The sequence below is a fragment of the Protopterus annectens genome, chromosome 3.part1, assembly GCF_019279795.1.
Source record: "Protopterus annectens isolate FY-2018-M chromosome 3.part1, PAN1.0, whole genome shotgun sequence".
NCBI lineage: Eukaryota > Metazoa > Chordata > Ceratodontiformes > Protopteridae > Protopterus > Protopterus annectens.
Window position 1 is genome coordinate 20309951 of NC_056732.1, and position 23054 is coordinate 20333004.

A 23054-nucleotide genomic window follows, 5' to 3' on the forward strand; every position below is an offset into this window, starting at 1 on the left:
CCATGGAGAGAATGAATGAGCAGTGAAGCGAACAGAAGAACCTAATGGTAGTTAAGGAATACACAGCATATGTAGATATAAAGATACTGAATTAAGTACACTACAATTAAATATGATCATTCCAGCTCCAGTTTTTTTAGTAACGACTTTTGAAATTGACAGTCTGCAACAAATTATGTACTATCAATTTATTTTAAGGTAAACTGATAACTTATGTGTATTAGTGCAGTAACAGGACTTTAAAAATTAAATTACTATGGTGCACATATGCTGTACTGCCAAAACATATATGTCAAGCTAGGGATAATTAATGTTACAAGGGCAAATCAAGAGTTTCAAACAAGTCAAATATCACAAGACTTTTTCCAAAATAACTGCCTCAATTCAAATAGATGAATAGCCAGATTAAAGATACCTGTTATCAGTTGTGAAACAAAATCCAGACATTTCACAGGTCCAATGACATCGCAGAACAGCTGAAAAATAAACAAAAAGTAGCAAGTTATTTCAGAGATGCCTCCTCTGTCATCTACAAAGTTTCGGGTATCTTTCAAGTCTCTCACTTTAGATTCTCACATGAACCCTGCTTTGCTATTTAATGTTTCAGCATAAAAAATTGTGTACTGTAATTAAAATTTACATTAGCTAGAGTTTTTGCTTGTTTTTTATTTATTACATAAATAAAAGCACCACCACGATTAAGGTTTTTTTAATTACATAAATAAATGCACCACCACGATTAAGGGTTTTTGCTTGTTTTTTTATTTACTACATAAATAAATGCACCACCACGATTAAGGCTTACATAAACAAGAACATGTTACATAATGTCACAGCCTTTTCATTCTACTTTCAGCTGCATTTAGCTGACAGAAGATGAAATGTTAAAGTATGCAAACGTAAGCTTTTGAAGTAATCCAGTCTGTCATCAGAAAACAAGCTGCAGCCTTAGAGCTTGACAATTTTCCATGTCACATATGAGGGCAAACCTTTTACTCTCTAGAAGAACAAAATACAAAATTAAAAGAAACCATCTTCCTCCAAAAGTATGAAAAACATTGAATAGGTGGTATAACAGCTGTCTGAGGATCAGCTGCAGTTTTATAGCCCAAATCAATGATATGAGACAGAAGACGTGCGCTTTCAGGCTAGTGTACCTAGACCAGATCCACTGCAAGCCTTCTATGTAAATGACAACATGCTCAAAAAAATCCGTAAGGAGGATAGAAATTAGTGGCGTATAACAGTCTGCTATATTACGTACTTTGGAATTAACTTTACAGAAGAATTTAAAAATGATGGTCAGAAAAGAACAATTTTTCCATTACAAATCTTAGCACTACATTTAGACCACAAGGGTACACAAAGTATAGTTGTGTCCCACTTAAAATTATTGTACATGTTTGAGGAGATCAATGTTGCAGTACTGATTCTTGGCTCTTCCTGCCACGCAGAAACCCGTGACTGGCCCAATTTCCAGTCTTTGCATCATCATAAGCCGACAGACGTCTGAAGACCGACATCTGGACATCAAAGTATAACAAGGGTGTCCATTGGCACCATCTTCAGGTCTAAGCAGAGAACAAACAGTCTAATGTCTGAGGGCAGCACAACCCCCTCCAGCTGCCTGAATTTAAGTGAGAAGGAAGAAAAAACACAGGAGGCAGAGTAGGGATTACGAAGATAAGAGAACTGTCTGGAAAAAATCCTCTACCACTGCACCCAGCAAAGGGGAGACAAGTGGTCAGCAGACAGAGGGGTTGGATGATGTAAGTATGTATTGTAACACTGATCTACTCAAACATCTACAATTATGGTAAGTGGGGCGCAACTGTACTATGTTCTTCATAGTTAATACTGCAGTACTGTTTCCTGGAAGGACCCCCAAAACTAAAGGTTAGGTGGTAGGTCATCTGTATGACTTTAGAAGACAAGATTCTGCAGGACAGTAGCAGAGCAACCTGCTCTAGCAATGGAGACATTGCCTAAGTTATAGTGCTTTGTAAAAGTCTGCACTGAGATCCATGTGGCTGTCTCTAACATGGCCGGTGTAGAGACTCCTTTGATGAAAGCAACGGTAGTCACCTCATGTCTGGTGGAGCGAGCGTTAATATACCCTGGTAAATCCTTTCCATGGTGTGAGTAACACAACTTAATGCAGTTAGTTATCCATTTTGAAATGCTTTGTTTGGAAACAGGCTTACATTGTTTACCCTCTGCGAATTCCACCAGTAATTGCTCTGCTCTATTAGGGTTTTTTGCCTTGTCTAGATAGTACTTGATGTGCCTGTGCACATCCAGGGAATGAAGGACTCACTCTGTCCTGTTCAGTGGATTTGGGAAGATGACTGGTAGGTGCACAGCCCAGTTATGGGTAACGTTCTGATACCACCTTAGGCAGAAAAGAAGGGTTTGTTCTGAAGATGACCCTATCCTTGTGGAAGACGGTGAAAGGTTCTTTGCACAAGAGGACTTGCACATCAGCAACTGTCCTTGCTGATATAACAGTTATAAGAAAGATGGTCTTCCAGATGGGTATCTTTAGAGAGGCAGTAGCAACAGGTTCAAAAGGGAGCACAGTTAGTTTTTCTAACACAATTTAGATCCCATGCTGGAACAGGGTTCCTTCTGGGTGGTGTCAAGTGAATCACCCCTTTTAGAAAAAAGTTTCATGTGAGGGTGTAGGAAGATGGGTGGAGCACTATACAGGCAAGCCCATACAGCAAATGTGTGTACTTTAATACTGGAGTAGGACAGCCCCCATGTGGGGGTGTGAGAAGATAGGAGGAGCACTGTGCAGGCAGGCTGATACAGCAGCTGTGTGTACTTTAATACTGAAGCAGGAAAGCCCTGACATGTACTGTCAGACTGAACTGATGTCTGCTTGCATAGCCGGTTTTAGGCACCAGTGAACCCTGCGGTCGCTGGGGGCCCTCTGTTCCCTGGGGGGGCCCCCAACCACAGCAAGTTATCTTATCCTGATATTTTGTCACATCTGTAAAACCAACAAAAGCTAGTGCAGCAGTCTTTCATACTTAATAAACTATGAGGGTAATAACTCTTATTTATATCTCCTTTAAAATTCAAAGATATTTCTGGTTGTAGCAACCAGGTGTTTTGTCAAGTAACAGGCATCAGAATGCCATTAAATATTTTACTACTGACATAGTGCTCCTAGCTTAGTTAAACCCTGCTTTTGGACATTTTCTCCACTAAAACTAACTACATAGCCAGCTTTTAGTCCCTGCAAAACCATGGCTGCTGGGGGCCCCCTTAATCATCTTTGTGTGGGGGGCCCACAAAAGCTGCTGCTGATTGGGGAAAATTGAGGAATGAAAAATGCATCAATTTCCTAATTATGCTCTTTAACATGAACAGGGCTGTGATAGGACCCTGTTAGGATGAAGATGATAATGAACAATATAAGCACTAGAGGGATCAGCAGCCCAGAGTGACTTACCTCAGTGCAAACTTTGGATTTTAAGAAGAGCTGATGCTTGCGATCATCAGGGATAGTTTCTCTTTCAGGTAGTTTTATAACTAATACCAGAACACCAGATATTATAACTCAATTTCTTTGCTTAAGAATTCAGTACAATCCCAAAAATAATAGAATAAATGCTCAGAATCATAAATATGTTTAAATATTTCTCTAATTCACTTAAAAAGTTACTAGAATAACATATTTTGCATCATCTATTTTTGGACAATAAGTATAAAACTCAGACGTCTGGATTGATTGACTGTAATCCTGAATGATTTACCAGCAAATCAGACTTTTTTACGAAGGATAAAGCAAAATTATGAACAAAATCAGGGAAGGTCTGAGAAAATAGGGACAGTGACAAGTATGAAATACTCCTCGATGAAATAAATCTTACTGCTTCTGCTGTTTGACGACTGCTAAACAGCAGTGACTAATCTGGTGCAGCAGTACCAATGTTGCACAAGGCATTGCTGTTTGCTGAAATAAGTACATAACTAGTACTGCTGTGGCTTATGCATGTTAGTGTGTGTGTGTGTGTGTGTGTGTGTGTGTGTGTGTGTGTGTGTGTGTGTGTGTGTGTGTGTGTGTGTGTAAAAAACATCACTGATTTTTATCTGTGCATGCACCCAATAATGCCAGGACCCAGACATTATTCTTCTGTGTATCAGTAAAAAATGTACCTAACAAGTAATTATATTTCGAAAGTAAGACATAACATATATCACAGAACATTCAGACACTTAGATATTCTTGGAGTCTGGTTGCCCCCACTCATCAGACTGTCTAAATGGATAATGGGGACTCCCTTTATCATCCTTGACTCTGTGGGGGCCCCCACCAAAGCTGTTGCTTGTTGGAGAAAAATGTATCAATTTTCTGAATACGCTGTTTAACCTGAATGGTGCTGAGATATGACCCTTTTAGGATAAGGCTAATAATAGCCTCTGTTTACAACCACACCCATTCTAAAACCAGCCCTGCTCAAATGTGTGTGTGTACATAAAGCTGCTACGGGTTATGAGGGGCTGGAGATTGTGTGGATATATTACATCTTTAATTTTCATCACAGTCAAACCTATAGAGGTGCGCACATGAAGTCATTATAGGTTGTGTTTGAGCTGAGGGCAGTGTTTCTCACAGACCTCAGAGGTGTACAAAGAAGGTTACTACAGCTTGTGTAAGAGAGGTGTACTGTCTAGGAGCAACAAATTTGAATATTACTGAAATCATTCTCACAATCACATACTAGGCACATATACATGTGGCTACCTTTGACGGCTGGGGTGAAGAACATGCTATGTATATGTATATGTATATCATCAAGTCACTTGAAATATATGACAAAGGCAATTTAAATCTCTGCTTTCATCCTAGTCTAACACCAGAGGGATGCATAGGCAGTGACTTGTCTTTTTTAGAGGGTTAGGGAGGTAGGCAGTATTTCCAGATAAGACTTAAATATTCTCACAACTACTGGCTTGTTAATTTACTGTAAGCTACAATGTTCTCAGCTTTGAAAATTAAGCCTTGGGCACAAATTATGCCTTGAAAGAAAAAAAATGACTGAAATTCTTTTTTTCTTCATAATTTTTATTTAGGCAACCATTGTAGTAAAATGTTGAGAAAATGTTCTAAAATGCATCCCAGACCATCTGTAAACCTGTGGCTTCTTGGGCCCTGACGTGAGTTATTTCCTAAATGGTTATTACTGGGCTGTCTTGTTCAGGAAAGGTGTGTTGAAAGATGCAAGGAAAACTAAAGCTGAACCACAACCGTGAATTTCTTTCCTTAATAATTTCTGTTCAAGCTATTATTGGATGAAAAGGTTGTGTAAAATGCACTTCAAAGTATATACAAAGTTATGGCTTCTTGAAAAAGCTTAGAGTAAGGCAAAATGTGAGAAAAGGGAAAAAAAGTAACGTGGATGGTATGGGAAGCCCAAAAGGAGAAGAACTCAAGAGGTGAGGACTGGAGGGTGTGTGTGTGGGGGGTTGTTGAAATGTAGGTCCAGTCATCATTTCACTTTAAGTCCAGACCTGTACATAGACTTGTTGCAATGTATCACTGTTGCAACTAAGTGCCAGTAACTCTAACTGCCCCTTTGTTAGACAGCTCAACACAGTGATAGTGTGATACATAGGCCTGTTGTAATGTAAAAGCTTGTAGCTGCAGGTCTGTCTGTGGATACTACTCCTAAAAGTTTGCAGCATGAAATAAAAGGTTGCTTAGGATGGATGGCATTGTTAGGATGATACTTATACTGGAAGTGCCTGGGGGCCCCCAACTTGACATTTGCTGGGGGCCCCCAAAATGCTAACACCGGCCCTGCGCTTGTGAACGGAGGGCGTCATCTGAGTCTGGGTAAGTTTGAGGTGGCAAGTGGCCACAGTAAAACAAATCCTCCTCATCTTCCTCTTCCTGAAAACCTAGTTCCTTGCTCCTTTTAGATGGAGAGACCTCAGAGGTGGAAGAATGAGAGGGCTCTCTACATTACATGAAGGTGAAGGTATTGGACTTCAGTTTGGGAAGTGGCCAAAGGTGGTGGTGAAGAAAAAGTAGTAGTTCATTTCAGTTTGGATGCCTATTTTAAGGGAGTGATCGGAAGGCGCAGATGTCTGAACGTGATTTCAGCTGTAGCTATTGTAGACAGGGAAGACAGGAATTCTCCCTTGGAACCTACAGCATGGACACAGGAAGTGGAGGCCTGCACAGTGACCTTAGATTCAGCCGCCATGTGCAGTGGTAGCATTTGTAGGTAGGCCAGAAACCATGGCAGCCTCCCAAGGAGAGGTGCCAGGAGGTTAGAGCTTAGAAGCCACTGGAAAAGGGAGCACAAAAGAGAAAATGACTCATGGCTCTATAAAAAGGAGGGCTGAAAAATTTGAGTTACTCCTTGAATCAGTTTTACCCTTTCATCACACTTGCGCATCTCAACTGCAGAAAAACCAAACAGAATCTCTTTATCTTAAGATTTATCATCAGGATATTTCGGAGAACAAAACCAAGCAAATCTAGCAAAGTTGATACAGAAGCAGCATTAGCTCCAGAGAAAGAATCAGCAATATCGTAGGCACACTTTAAAGTATGGTTAGTAAAATGAGAAGCAGCTGTCATAAAAATGTTTAATGAATTCTTTACCTCAGAAGAAGGAATGGTATATTTTCGAAGGATAGCAATGGCTATAACAAATTAACTTGGCAGTTTTTAAGTACTAGAAGAAGAGATGCTCTTACCCAACTTATCTATTGCTTTCCCATCCTGTTTAAAAGAAGCAGATCTGGATACCAGAAAAACTGCTGGGTCTGTTTTGGGAATAAAAATTGGTATTGGTGTGTCTGGGATACCTTTTAACAAGAATGAGTTCCGCCCTGCTTGTTTATGTACCACATAATTGTGGTGTTGTCTGTCTTTATCAGGAGCTGCCCTGGAAGGATAAGGTATTTGAAGACTGTCAGAGTATTCTATACAGCTAGCATCTCTTTTTGATTGATATGCAGGGGAATTTGTTCTGGGCTCCATTTGCCTTGAATGCATTTGCCTGCCATGTGAGCCCCCCATGCATAGTCTAGTGCATCTGTTGTCAGGGTTTGGGTGGCAAGGGGTTGAGTGAAAGGAAGTCCCTTGTTGTGGTTGCATGCTTCTGCCCACCAAAGGAACTCTGCCCTTAGACAAGATATGACAGGAATCACTGTTTCCAGGTCTTGAGTATGTTGACACCAGAGACTTTTTAAGTACCACTGAAGTTTCCTCATATGCAGTCTTGCATATGAAATTAGCAGAATGCATGAGGCCATAAACCCAGGGCTTGCAGTATTTTCCTGGGTTTTGTTGGCCATCAGTTTGAAACAGTTTGTCAAATGGACCTGCTTTTCTGGATTGAGGAATGCCATCTGGGAAGTTGTGTTCAAGCTTGCTCCCAGGAATACAATTTGTTGGCTGGGCACCAGTTGTGATTTCTTTTCACTGATGGTGTATCCCAGTGAAGTTAAAAGTCCTTTTACAAATGCCAGGTGCTGAAGTAGCAATTCCTGACTGCCCGCCTGAATCAGGCAATCGTCCAAGTATGGGTAGATTTGAATATTTCTCTGCCTGCAGTATGCAATGGCTGGAGCCAAGCATTTTGTGAATACTCTGGGCGCAGTAGATAAGCCAAAGGGAAGTGCAGAGAACTGATACTGCATAGAGCCTGCCCTGAAATGTAGATATTTCCTGCAAGACTCCCTTATGGGGATGTGCAGATAAGCTTCTTTTAAGTCTAGAGTGACTAACCAGGCATCCTTGGCAAGCATAGGAAGAAGCATTTGCAGTGTAAGCATTTTGAATTTTGGGACCACCAGAAAGGTATTGAGAATAGCTAGATCCAGGATAGGGTGCAAAGCGTCCTCTTTTCTGGTTACCCGGAACAGTCTGGAGTAGAAACCCTGTCCCCTTTGTTCTACTGGAACAGGCTGAATAGCCCTGATATTGAGAAGGGAAAGCACTTGCTTTTGAGCCTCTGCCCACTGGTTTGGAGGAAGGTCTGGCAACCTGCTTGGAGTTGGCAGTGAGTGGAAGTAGAAGCAGTATCCCTGGAATACAATGTTTAGAACACACTCCACATCAGAAAACTCTCTCCAGAAGCTCCCCCCATTCATCACAAGCCTAAGGAATACCTCCCACCAATACCCCTGACTCTTCTCTGGAAGTTGCTGGTTATTGTTGGACTAAAGAAGTACTACTGAAGACCGCCCCTGAGTAACTTTTGGGAATTTCCACATCAGAAAACTCTCTCCAGAAGCTCCCCCCATTCATCACAAGCCTAAGGAATACCTCCCGCCAATACCCCTGACTCTTCTCTGGAAGTTGCTGGTTATTGTTGGACTAAAGAAATGCTACTGAAGACTGCCCCGGAGTAACTTTTGGGAATGTAGGTAGCCTAGCACTATCTACTGTCTTTGCAAACTACCTACTTAACATTTGTATTTTCCTATAACTTCCCTTGTAAGTGAGCCAGCAGCCTACCGTAGACCACAAGACCTTACTTCCCTCCTCTGGTCAACTGAGTCCTACATATTTCCCTCCGTAGAGGTTAAGTGTCCTCCACCCCCTTTTCAGCCTGCCTATCTCTATTTCACCACTAGGTGGCAGCACCTACCATCCATAGGGCAATATATCTTATTATTTGGCTCCCCTCCTAAGTAGCTGCCTAGGTATCTTTCGAGCCATTGTTCTCCAACTATATCCTGGTTCTTCCACCCCTGAACAGAATACCATAGATAACTTGCCCCTCTGTTTCTTTTCTGATAGTTAAGTTATCTTACCTTTTTATACACATACTTTACCTGCTTATATTGCTCTCACAGCTGCAGTGGCTGATACTTTTTCTGTTGCTGCTGGTTCTTCCTTCTGTTCTTCCCTGCTCCGTTCACCCTACGGGCTCACTCCGCTCCCCTACCCCCAAATCCCACCCACCCCCACCACATCCATACTTATACCCACATAACCACACCTACTTCCTCTCCCACAACTCCACCCCTTCCTCCTTTATTTCCCTCCCCTGCACAACTTTCCTCCACCACAGATCCCATCAACCCCTTTCTCAATACACCACACAGCCCTAATCTCTCTTACTACTAACCATAAATATCCCATAAAAACCCAAACATGCATCCAAAGTATACACTCTTCTCCATTCAAATACTTCTCTTACTTTACCTAACCTTCATCTACTACCTTACCCAGCCTAACAAACTATCTCACTCCCCACTCTATCATACAACCTCCTCTCACCACTTACTTCACCCCTACTCAGTCATACCAATATCTCCTACCCTTTACCCTATCAAACCCAATCTCTGCATTCACTTCAAACTTATTTCACTAAAAACTACTACCCACACCCTACCAAACATATCTCCTACAACCTCTACTATTTATGACAAAAAACACAAAAACCCATACTATACAATAGAAATTCTAACATCTCTACTTTTAGCTGGGGATGTACATCCTAACCCAGGCCCAAACACCTCCTCCCCTTCTAAATCCATTCGATTAGCATCCCTGAACGCACAAAGCTTAGCGAACAAAGCTCCAAACCTTCAAGCCTGGTTATACTATAATAAACCAGATATCTTAGGCATATCTGAAACCTGGTTAAAACCCCATATAAAAGATGTGGAGATAATTCCTGCCAACTACTCTATTATCAGAGCAGACAGAACCCAGCGAAAAGGAGGTGGTGTAGCTCTACTATACTCATCCTCTCTATCCATTACTCCTTACAATAAAGCTATTCCTCAATTCAACAATGCAGAATTAATAATAGGCCTACTTCAATTAAATAAATACAAAAATATATGCATAGCCTCACTCTACATTCCCCCAGGCGACAATATCCCCACACTGGAAGATATCCTCTCCTGGTTCTCTTCCAATATTTCTAACGAAACCATCATCATGGGAGCCACTAACATCAATTGGTCCACCATTCAATCTCATACCCCCCACATTAACATCAACCTGTATAACTTCACTCAACTCATCAACTCCACTACTAGGCCCTCTAAAGACTTCTCTTCTGGCAGTACTATAGATTGGATATTAGTCTCTCACCCTCACAGTTACCCTGATAGTGGAATTCTTCCTGACTCCCTAAGCGACCACCTTCCCATCTTTGCCACACGCCTCTCTTCTTCCCTACAAGTTTCTCATAACTACATCACTTTCAGAGACCAAAAAAACTTCAACCCAGAAGCCTTCTCTAACTCCCTAAAATCCCTTAACTGGTACCCACTAAAAACTCTTCCCCTGGAAAGTGCTATCACTCACTTTAATTCCACTTTCTTAAACCTGTTAGATACACATGCTCCCTTAAAAACCAGAAGAATAAAAACAAAACTACCCCTTGGCTAACTAAAAATACACTAACAACCATGCGACTAAGAGATAAAGCCTGGGCACGCTATCTGAAGCACAAATCTCCCACTACTCTTAATGACTACAAAACTCTTCGTAACTCAGTAAAAAAAGCTTATCACAGCAGACCGGCAAAACTATTACTCTTCTCTTCAAAGTAAATACAAAAATGACCCACAAAACTTCTTAAAACCCGGTACAACTGAAAACCCAAACCCTAACCCAAGCTTACAAGACAATGACCTTGCCACCGAGTTTAACTCTTTTTTCACTGACTGCATTTCCAAACTAACCTATTCCTTCTCCTCCAACCATCCACCTCCAACTTCCTCCTCCCCCCCCCCACTCCTCCTCCTTCTCCACTCTGTCATCCTACTACCTCCCAACCACTTAGATTCTCCCTGGAACCAATCCCTACTTCCACTATCAAAAAACTCCTGAAAAAGCTAAAACCTTGCACCAATGCCCCCGATAACATCCCCTCACACTTCCTCAGTATAGCTGCAGATGCTATCGCCCTGCCAATTAGTATCCTAATCAACCGCTCCATCCAAGAAAGTCACGTTCCTCAAATCTGGAAAAAGGCTTATATAATTCCCTGCCATAAAGGAGGAAATAATACTAGTGTTACCAACTTCCGCCCCATTGCTATCCTCTCTCCTATTTCAAAAATCCTAGAGAAATGTATTCACCTTCAACTCCTTCCCTACTTACTAGACAACAACCTACTAACTTCTACTCAACACGGCTTCCGTCCCAATCACAGCACTATGACAGCCCTCCTATCATTCCTCGAAAATGTGAACAAGGCTAGAGACTCTGGCCTCACTTTATCTACCATTCTACTTGATCTCTCCAAAGCTTTTGACACTATCTCCCATAACTTACTTCTAACTAAACTCTCCAAGCTAAACCTTTCACCTTCTGCTCTAAATTGGTTCACCAGCTATCTCTCAGACAGGCATCAAGCTGTTAAGTGGAAAAAATCCATCTCCTCTTTCCTTAACAGCCCCACAGGTGTTCCACAAGGTTTCATATTTGGACCCCTTCTCTTTAATATCTTTGTAAATGACTACTATCACTCTATCCCCTATGCTAACATCATTCAATATGCAGATGATTCTACAATCATCTGTGCTTCATCTTCCATTCCAACTCTCCAAAAGCTGACTCAAGATGCCTTCTCCACCACAGAACAGTGGATGAAAGACAACCATCTTGCACTTAATGCAGCTAAATCAAAACTAATGATATTCACCCCCTCTAAACCCAACACACTGGATCAACAACCATTCTCCATCACCAGTCAAAATAATAACCCACTTGAACTGGTAACTGAAGCCAAGCTTCTCGGAGTCCAAATTGATAATAACCTTACTTTCAAGTCCCATCTACTACAAAACATTAAAAAAACACCAAAAAACTAGGCCTGCTGTATCGTCACAATCAATTCCTCTCAACAACTACCAAACTCACTCTCTCTACCACATTTCTCTTACCCTCCCTCCTTTATGGTGCCCCTCTTAACTAATCTACAATCATCTCTCAAAACAAAACTTTCAACCTGTTATAATAAAATAGCCAAATTTGCCACTAGCAATAAATCTTCAACCCATCACGGTGTACCACTCCACAAACTAAATTGGCTTGAACTTCCCAACTACCTCTCCTACACTCAACTAACATATGCACACAAACTCATTTTTCAACCATCCCTCTGTCCCTCCCTGTCCACTACCTTTAAAATTCACCATACTCAAAGACTTCTTAGATCTACTAAACAAAACCTAATAGAAGTCTATAGACCCCATCGCCCCCCAGGACAAAACCTCCTCTCCTTTTCACTAGCACGCCTATGGAACTCCCTCCCACCCTCCATTCGTACCATCACTAGCCTTCCTACCTTTAAAAAATCACTCCACTCCTACCTATCATCCACATGGGAATGCTCCTGCTCCTACCCCACATAATCTTTCTATACTCTTTACTGTATTTCACCTTTTACTCTACCTCAGACAGTAATTTATTCCTTAATAGTTCCTATCCTCCTGAAAGCCTTATGCACCTATCTACTCACTTCCTTATCCTTGTGCCTATGATATAATTTGATTTCAACTTTAATTTTATTTGATTGTATTAATGCTTAACTTTACTCATTTTAATCACTGTTCCTCGTGATGTCATGTACAATAATTTGGATGTAAATCTCTTTAATATGTAATCTGCATATAACTCTCTATAATATGTAATCTTTAATGGAGCTTTTCTCCCCAGGACTCCATTGAAAACGGGTTCTCTTGGCCCAATGGACTATCCTGGTTAACCAACAGCAAATAAATAAATAAATAAATAAATAAAACACATCGGTCCTCAGTAATGGACATCCAGTTTTTTGCATGAAGGGCGAATTTTCCTCCTAGGGGCGCAAGTACTTGGGCATGGCTGGGAAGGATAATTGGAAAGTCATTGTGAACTTTTTCCATATAGGGGTGGCTTACCACTCCCTGACTTTGAGGTGGAAACCCTCCATTGTTTAGATCTCTGCATACCCTGAGACTGTAGTCTTGGTGGTCTGTTTCCCCTGGGTTTGGACTGAGAAGGCCTGAGAGGGACTGGAAAAGACCAGTTTTTTGAAGGCCAATGCCTACTGAATCTAGGTGGCTGCACCTGAAAGAAATCGTTGATGGTTTGCATTGATTTAGCTTTTTCTTCCATCTTTTTAAGAACTTCTTCTGCTTTTGTGCAAACAAATGCTCCTGATTTAATGCAGCATCTACTAATTTTGCTTTGACATGATCAGACAAGACTTGTCCCTTTAGCCAAGCATGCCTTCTCAGTATAGACCCAGTGACAGCAGCCCTGCAAGATGCTTCTACGGCATCAAACCCACACTGCAAAGTGTGTTTACTAACTTGGTTTGCAGAATGCATAAACTCTTGTAAATCTTTATTTTCTGCACAATCTGGAAGTAACACCATTTTTTGTTTAAGTCGTTCCATAATATGTTGCTGATACTTCAACATGTAAAACTGTCAATTCAAAGCCCTGATGGGAAGAGTTGCAGAGGTATATACCTTCTTACCCCATCTATCTAAAGCTCTAGAATCCCTGTCTGAAGGGGTAGGATTTTTAGCTGTAGTAGCCTTAATGCCTTTAGGTCCCTGGGAAATTGTCTCTGGATCCATAGTAAGATTCTTAAAGAGAAATTTGTGCAGTACCTGTCAGGTTTTCTAGGAGCTGGTGGTAAGGTGTCAGGAGTAAGACTGGACTCCAAGACGACATCATCTACAATATCCAGGACAGGGGGTATAGCTAGAGGCCTGTGCTGAGGCAAATCTAAAAATTCCCCGAGTCTCTTTTTGGACTGAGGATAGTCCTGGCATTCCCAGGGTTAATACTCTCTTAAGATATGCAAGGTTTCACCAAAAGAAAAATCCTCTGGAGGGGAGGCAGAGGGAATGGATTCCTCTGCATCTGAGTCCTCATAGGTAAATAAGGGTATGTCCTGGTAATCAGAAGGGTCACAGTCATCAGACTCCTGGTTTGTAGAATCAGAAGGAAATTCACTTCTTTGTCTTTTGGCAGGGGAAGGCTGGCTTCCCCTAATTACAGTAATAAGGTCTTCAGCCATTCTAAGCATTTGTTTTTGTGGCATGGGAGCTTGAGCATGCACTTTGGACGTTGGTTTTCTAAGCGTAGTGCAAACTCTGGGCCTGAGAAACTCGGTAGTTTTAGTTGGAAATGAAGTTGTCGGTTTAATATGAATATCGGTAGGTCGGAATACACCCTCAGAAGCCGGTGCCTGCACAGCGGCTCCAGACCCATCCAAGGTAGAGACATCCGCAGGTTCCATAGTAGAAGAAGCATCTTGCGGCATACCAGACTCCGAATGGGTCTCAACAGAACCCTGCGAATCTGTAGAAGCGGGCATCAGGGGCTGCAAAGGAGCCTCACTGAGCACCGGCAAACTGGTGACTAGCTTAGCGGAAGCGTCGTCAGCAGTTTTTGACCTATGCGGTCTGTCTCTGTCTTTGTGCTTTTTCAGAAGATCGGTAGTCGGATGGCTTACTGAAGCCATTTCGGAATACGGAGAACGAGAGTCAAAGAAGTTAACTACAAAAATAGCCCGACAATGAATGGTTTGGGCATTAAACAAAACACAAAACCGACAGCGAGGGACATCATGGTCTGGGCCTAACAGGTGATGCAGTAAGAATGAAAATTTATTTATTTATTTATTTATTTCAGTTTGATTACCGGGGAAGTCCACTGGGCCAAGAAGTGCCCATTTTCAGTGGAGGCCCGGGGAGAAAAGCTCCACAAGCAATACAATGAAACATGGTTACATAAAGTTAATGGTATAATACAAGAGTAAGATTCATACAGTCAGGAAATACATTTACATAAAATGTGCATAATGAGCAAGGATAATAAAGCAATACAGTGCAGAGAAAAATAACGATAATACATAGATTTGCAAAAAAACATTTTTTTTTTTTTTTTTTTTTTTTAACAGACAACAAAGTTAGAGTCAGGAGAAAGTTAGAAGAGTCAGGGATAGCTTGGGGGTAGAGAGGGGCAGGAAATGGAGCGCTCAGGAAAAGAGATCCCTGGAAATTATATCTGGTGAGAGCAGGAACATTTCCATTTGGATGACAGGTATTTGAGAAGTAGGGGCTTGATTGGATTCGGAGTTAGGTATAGTCATAAGAGAAGGAGGGGGGGAGTTCCATTTTTTACCTAGAGAGAAGGAGAGTAGAAGTTGGCCGGCAGGACGTTTGGGTTTGTGGATGGAGATAAGGTTTTGGTGTTCAGATCTCAGAGATCTGTTTGGGGTGTATGGTGGAAGGATGTTTATTAAGGCAGGGCATGAGTCTGGGTAGAATATTAGTTTGTGAGCGGTGGTTAGTTGGAGATAGTCTAAGTGGTTAGGAAGTTCAAGCCAATTTAGAGATTGAAGGGTAAGGCAGTGGTGAGTTGAGGTTTTGGATTTGGTTGCGAATTTAGAGATCTTATTATAGCAAGTTTCAAGTTTTGAGATGTTGGAAGTAGACAGCTTGATTAAAAGAGGGGCTCCATAAAGAAGAGAGGGTAGAAGGTATGTAATTGCCAGGGTGTGCCTAGAGGAGTTGGAAAGAAATTGGTTATTTCTGTAGAGCATACCTAACTTTTGGTGAGTTTTCTTTATGTTTTTTTGAATGTGGAGATCGAATTTTAGGTGTTCGCCTATGGTAATGCCGAGTAGTTTAGCGGAAGGCACTACTTCTATAGCAGTGTTGGTTTGGCTGAGGACTTTGAAGGAATCTTTGTCAAAGGATGAGGAAACTCTGGAAGGGGTGACAATTAGAATTTTGGATTTATTAGAGTTGAGGGAGAGGTGGTGTTGGTGCATCCAGTTCTCTGTAGTGGAAAAGGCTATTTGTGTTTTAGTCTGGAGTTCAGAAATGTTAGAGGCAGCACAAACTAAGGTGGAGACATCAGCATATTGGATGACTGTGGTGTCAGGTATGACAGAGTGTAGATTATTTATAAAGATGTTGAAGAGCATGGGTCCGAGGATGGACCCCTGGGGAACACCGGTAAGTGTGGGCAAGAAGGAAGAGGTAGAGTTCATCCATCTGACAGCTTGAGATCTTTCAGATAGGTAACTGGAGAACCAGGAAAGAGTATTTGGGGAGAGATTAAGGTTGGCGAGATGAAAGAGTAGGTGTGTATGGGAGATGGTGTCAAAGGCTTTAGAAAGATCTAGTAGTACTGTGGATACAAGGAGTCCAGAGTCTCAGGCTCGGTTGACTGTTTCAAGGAAGGATAGTAAGGCAGTAATGGTGCTGTGGCCGGGGTGGAAGCCGAGTTGGGTGGATGTAAGTAGGTGATTCTGTGTTAGGAAAGGTAAAAGCTGGTGGTGGACACATTTTTCTAGGACTTTAGATATTGGAGAGAGTAGGGCGATGGGGCGGAAATTAGAGATAGTGGTGTTTTTACCTCCTTTGTGGAGAGGCAGGATGTAGGCTGAACGCCAGAGTTTGGGTACACATGACTCATTTAAGGATCTGTTTATCAGGATGCTAATAGGGAGAGCAATACCTTCAGTTGCACATTTGAGGAAGGAGGAGGGTATGTTGTCAGGGGCATTGGAGCATGGTTTAAGATTAGATAAGAGCCTTTTTATGAAGCTGGTTGAAAATGGTTTGAACTGGAAATTCAAGAGACATTTATTAAGGTTATTGGGTGTTGAGGAGAGGATGTTAGGTGGATTATTGTTTGGGAATGTTTTGGTTAGATTAGCTATGGATTCTGTGAAGAAGGTGTTGAAGTGAGAACTCAATTCCTTGTCAGTTAAACTATGGTCTGGGCAGGGATTATTCTTGGACCCTGGGTGGAGAAGGGAGTTAACTGATTTCCAAAATTGTTTTGGGTTCTTATTATTGTTAGACTGAAGTTTACTATAGTAGTTTTTTTTTTGTCAAAAGTGATTAGTTTTTTTACTTGGTTGCGAAGTTGGGTGTATTGGAGCAAGGAAGAAGGCAGTTTATTTTTCTGATAATGCTTCCAGGCTTTGTCTCTGTGATGCATGATTTGTTTAGTATCTTTTGTCAGCCAAGGAGCAGAGTTAGTTTTGATTCGTTTGTTTCTTAGAGGGGCTAGGGAATTCAGAGTGTCTAGGAAAATAGAGTTTAAATGTTCTACAGCATTGTCTAGGGGGAAGAGTGTTAAGGATTTGCCAGTTGATTAGTTTGAAGGTGTTAGTGAAAATTGTAGGGTTAAAGTTGCTAAGATTTCGAGTTTGAATGTACTGGTGATGAAATTGGGTGGAATTAGCTGACCGATGAGTGAAGGCAGGGAGATGGTCACTGAAAGTATCGGGGATGGTGCCTGAGAGAATTATTTTGTTGGGATGAGAAACTAGAATCCAGTCTAAGATGGATCCTGGAGGGTGGATTTTGTTAAGACGAGTTGTTGAATGGATTACTTGGGTGAAGTTGTATAGGTTAATGGATAGAAAAGGGGAAGGTGAATTGATTTTATTCCAGTCTATATTAACGTCACCAAGAATGTAAGTTTCATATTTTATTTCAGTTGAGGCCCAGTGAAGAATATTTTCAAGGGTAGAGATGTTGTCGCCTGGGGAGATATATAAGGAGATAAAGCAGATATTCTTTCGTTTATTCAATCTGAGGAGACCTGCAGTTAGTTCAGTATTTTTGAATTGTGGGGTTGGGATTTGCAGAGGGATTAGAGAGAGATGGTTAGAGTAGATTAGAGCAGAGCCTCCACCTTTTTTATTTAAACGATCATTTCTGAGGATGTGGAAGCCTGGAGGTAAGATTTCAGGGTCAGTAATATAAGGTTTTAGCCAGGTTTCAGAGATGGCTAAGATGTCTGGTTGATTGTGGTTTATCCAAGCTTGTAATTGGTGGATTTTGTTGTTGAGGCTCTGAGCGTTGATGGTGAAGAACTTAAGTATATTAAGAGAGAAAGTAGAGGAGGTAGAGGAAGTGGGGAAATGGGTGTTAGTAGTAGGGGAGGGAAGGGGTTGTTTGTATACAGGCCGGGGCCTGGGTTAGGGTGGATATCTCCAGATAAGGCTATGGCATTACTGGCACCAGCTTTTGGCCTTTTGGGTTGGTACAATAGGGCGTTGTTTGGGATTGGCTGTAGTTTAGGTTTAAAAATTTCTGTGGAGGTGGAAAAGACTTTGGGCTGGAAAAGGTGCAGAAGTTTATGTGGAATAAGGAAGGAGGATATGAAGTGGAAGTGATTGAGTAGTGGAGGGTGAAGGTGAGTGTATGGGATGGTGTAAGCAGAAGGGGGGATGGGGGAGATTTGGAAGAGAAGGAAGTAGCATGATAAAGGGGAATTAGTAAGATGAGAAGGGAGCAGGGGAGTCGGGTAATGGTGAGAATTTGGGAGGGCATGTTTACAAATGATGGGTTAAAGAAGGGTAAGAGTGGGAAGGAAGTGAAGGCTAGGAGAGGAGGTGAAGAGGAAGAAGGGGTGTTATAATTTAGCAAATGGGAGAGGAGGAGTTTAGACAAAGAGAGGGTGTAGCTGAGAGGAGAGGGGGGAGTAAGAGTAGTGAAGGAGGGGTAAGAGAAGAGAGATTGAGGGAGGAGTAAGGGTAGTGTTGAAGGAATAAGAGAAGGAGGGGAAAATAAAAAGGAGGACTGAGAATGGTTAATTGATAAAGGAGGGAGGGGTAAAGGAAGAGGATAGTAATTGGTTGATTGAGGTATGTAGGTGGAGTCTGAAAGGTATATATCTAGAGGTGCTAGGGGCGGGTGGGAAATGGGGGCAAGGTAGGGGAGCGGAGTGAGCCTGCAGGGCAAACGGAGCGGGTAGAGCCAAAGGAGAAGAATGTGAAGAAGATAATCAGTAGAGAGTGGTAGTCAAAGGTAAGCTTGCAGTGAATTGTGAGAGGAAGGAAGACTGAGGGAGAAAGGAGTGGAGGGTGGATATATGGATGAAAACCAGTAGGAGAAGGTAAGAGGTTTTATAAAGGGTAGAGAAGGGATGTTTAAGGAGGAGAGAGGACAGATAGGTGAACCTGGGATAGGAGCACCACCTAGTGGCAAGTCAGTCTCAGGTGGAAGGACCCAGAAAGAGATATCAAGTAAAAGGAAGGAGGGAGATATCATGGACCAGGATAGAGGGAATAATTATAAAAAGGTAGAAAAGGATTAGTTAATCAGTGTAAGAGAGAGGGGTTGTGGCTGCTGGCTAGCCTGGCAGGTAAGCGCACTGCGCTGAATGACTATATGAGGGATATCCGACATGCAGCACCCCTCAACAGTCTTGTAACTCTGGTATTCTGGTAATCTCTGTGAGATATTTGCTTTCCACAGGCAAGACAATTGTTAATTTTTTTTTTCTGACATCGGTTAGAGCAAGAAAAAAGAATCCCCAACGGGGTACTTAGCTTTAGAAGACTTCAAGTCTGAAACTCGAAAAAAATGAAAATTTCAGGTAGCGGCCGACTGGCACTTGCGAGTTGCTTCTGCTTCAGGCTCCTTCTCAGCAAGAAAGACTGATGTAATGGTGTCGGCTGCATGCTTTATACCCCTGAAGACCTGATGTCATGGAAGAGGTGACAGCAACCGATGCAGAAATCCCAAGACTCTGGTATTCAGGCCAACTGAGGGCTACCTACAAGCAGATAACCCAAGTGTGATGACTACAACAGTGAAACACGAAGAACATCTGATAAGATTTTTCTGTGTCCAGTTCATATTAACATCTGACATCTGTATCTATAAGGACTGTGATGATATATATCTTGTAAAACTAAGTCACAAGAAAACTCAAATGGGGAATAAGGACTAACAGAGTTGTGATGAGACAGCATTTTGGACTCTGGTACCATCATAAACAGAATCAGAAAGCAAACATACAGAACTGGTCTCCAATAATCTTCTTTCTTTGGCACCAGGAACTTCCTGGAATAAAACCCTTCCCCTAACTGAGGAACAGGGCAACTTATCACCCTTGAATACGCATACATTGAATGACTGGAGGGAAAATAAGTCTTGCCTGGCAGGCGAGTAAAAATCTCCTCAGAATGAGGGAAAGACACCCCTTGCCACCTGTAACTTTGATGGATTACTCTCAAAACCCTTCTGAAACTATTAGTTGTTAAAGAGAGAAATGGAGGTTCAGACTTTCTGGAAGTATTACAAGACTGTTGAGGGGTGCTGCATGTCGGATATCCCTCATATAGTCATTCAGGCTTAACCTTCATTTGTTCGGGGGGGGGGTCCTGCTTTCTGTTTGGAACCTCCCAGTCACTGATTTTTACACGTTTGCTTATCTGCAGCTTGTTGTGATCGTTTATCTTTTCAAAGAAGGTTGTGGAGGGAGCACTAAATCCTTTGGCAAACTTGGAAAAGGAGGGTTGAAAAATCGAACAGATCCCTTAAATCATCTTTCTGCTCTCACACTTTTTATTAAGAATTTTATTGTTTTTACTGCTGTTTTAGCTGCTTTTCTGTAAAAAATAAATAAATAAATAAAAATAAAAAAGTTCTAAGCTTGTTTCCTGCCTTTCCTGTAAGTAGTCTAGTCCAGTTACATATATGCTGTATCCAGGACTGTTTGTAAGCTTCTGAGCCCCCCAAGCCTTTCTGTGCTGGAGGGAAGCCTTCTAGCTTATCAGTGGGAGTGGTAAGCCAATATCCTGGCAGATCGATTCAGTGCCAACTTCACCCCCCTCTCACCCCCTAAATGGCCCATCTCAATACCGGAAGATTGCCAACTTCCGGTAATAATGGCCACAAAGGTAAAAAACACACTCTCCAAAGTTAAGAATACAGCATCCATGGGATGAGATGACATCCCAGGCTGTGTACTACATGAACTACAATATGAACTGGCACCTCACCTAAGTGTCATGTTTAATCATAGCCTCACCTCAGGTTTCGTGCCCACTGAGTAGCGCAGAGCTACAGTTATCCCACTCCACAAGGGGGGATCCACCTTGGATCCCGGAAACTACCGTCCCATCAGTCTGACAAGCCTTATCTGCAAGGCCATTGAGTGTATTATCATGGAACTTATAAACAAAGACATTGGCAACCTTCAAACACTGGACCCCACCCAGTTTGGGTTCGTGAAGGGCCGATCTTGTCTCCTGAACCTGACTGACTTCTTCAAATCAGTCTCCACAGCCATGGACAAGGGTAAGGTGGTCCACACAGCCTATCTAGACCTTGTCAAGGCCTTTGACACCATCACCCACTCTGGAATCATAGATAAACTTACTAAGCTGGGCATTAATCCCTACGTCACCCAATGGGTTGCCAACTGGCTTACTGATAGAACCCACACTGTAAAAGTAGCCGACTCCAAATCCAGCTCCAGACAAGTGACAAGTGGAGTACCTCAAGGTTCAGTCCTGGGACTGCCCTTGTTTGGCATCTACTTCTCTGAAGTACAGGCCAACACTAAGGGACTCTGGCTAAAAAAGTTTGCAGATGACTGCAAACTGGGAGCCATTACTGAATCCCCAAATGATGTGGATACTCTACAAAAGGGCCTTACAGAAACAGATGCTTGGTGCCAGAGCCATGGGCTCAAGCTCAATGTCAAGAAATGTATAGTTATCCCCTTTGGGAAAAACATGTATCCGTGAATTACCATATAGGTGGCAGTACACTAAACACCGAAAGTGTGACAAGAGACTTAGGGACACAGGTGGACAGTGGTCTCACCTTCAATAACCACATCGTCACAACAGTCAGGAAATCCTTCTATGTGGCACACCTCATCACTAAGGGCTTTTCATCCAGAAAAAAGGAGGTCATTGTCCCACTGTACTCATCCCTCATTAGACCCATTATAGAATACAACGCCCCGTTTGGTATGTACCTCTCACAACATCTGCAACAACTGGAAAGGCCGCAGAAATACCTCACTAAAAGAATCACAGGCCTAAAGCAGATGACCTACGCTGACTGCCTTAAAAAAACTCCAGCTATACTCTGTTGCATATCGTCTACTCAGAGGCGATCTCTGCTTAACATACAAGGCCATGTCAAACCCAGAGCTGTTGGACATGCTACACTTAAAGAAATCCCAATCCCTCAGAGCCACACACTCCAGGGATCTAAACCTTGTCATCACAACAAACAAAACATGCTGGAGGGATAGTTTCCTGACCCAGAGACTCCTCAGACTCTGGAATAGATTGCCCATACATGTCAAGCAGAGTGCCTCTTTGGTCCTCTTCAAAAGGAACCTTGACGATTTGATGGGAGAAAGGAAATTCATCCCGGGGATCACGTCAGTCGCCCTGCTAGACAGGGGTCCAGGGAAGTAAATAGTGTGGGAAGAAATAGCCAGGGAATTGTTATGGCTATGCTTGTATAGGCCCTAGGTTGATAGGTGTACCAACCTATGAACCACTAGGTAACCTATCTACCACAAGAGTGGTTTCTGGCCCAAAAACTTTAGTTTATTGGCCATTTGGGCAGTTTTTCCATCCCTTTCAACTTTCTGGTTTAAAAGCCTGAATTTGCGCAGGTTTGCACTTGTTTAAGCTCTGCGCAGCGGCGCCGAGCTGAGGCAAACTACTACTGGTGCCAGAAAGGCTGCTCTTCAGGTTCCCGTAGAGCTTGCTAGTTCCTTCTTTCTTGCACTTCAAACAGCCTAATCACTTTGCACTTCAGCAGGTTTTGTAGCAATTACTGTAGCACACCTAAGTGCCATCAGCACTAGTCGTTCATAGAAATAGCTTCAGTACCAAGTAGTTATGACCATCCCTCCTGGGATAATTAAAAGGCAGTTCCCTGTGCTTTCTCCTATTAACCTGGTGCACTTGGGCATTCTAAGGCAGGGCAGCAACTGCCTCATGTACACAGACAACCCTCTCCTCTTACCTCCCAACACTAAGACTTGTGAGAGATGCACTTATAGCACCAACTTGGAAGCTATGCACTCTCCAGCCAAGACCGGACTAACTGGTCAAGAGGACAAGGTCAACACCTGCACCACACCACATGGAACAAATAGCCCTCCAGAACAACCACTATCACAGCTCTCCCACAAAAATACAAACCACACACCCACTTTCGTGGAGGCCCTCAATAGAAATTTACCCAAACAGCAGACACTTCCAAGACAGAAATGCACTCAACCAACACAACACAGCACAAACCACAGGACACATAGCTCACCT

General features: G+C 42.3%; 1 protein-coding gene across 3 annotated transcripts in view; it reads right to left on the bottom strand.

Moving 5' to 3' along the window:
* Positions 1–23054, bottom strand: part of L3MBTL4 (L3MBTL histone methyl-lysine binding protein 4) — a 2903854-nt gene that overhangs the window by 2692219 nt on the left and 188581 nt on the right. For all 3 annotated transcript variants that reach the window (XM_044066510.1, XM_044066511.1, XM_044066512.1), the window contains exon 2: positions 416–476. In XM_044066510.1, the coding sequence (XP_043922445.1) occupies positions 416–447 (32 nt within the window). In that variant the 5' untranslated portion in view covers positions 448–476. The remainder of the gene's footprint in view (positions 1–415; positions 477–23054) is intronic.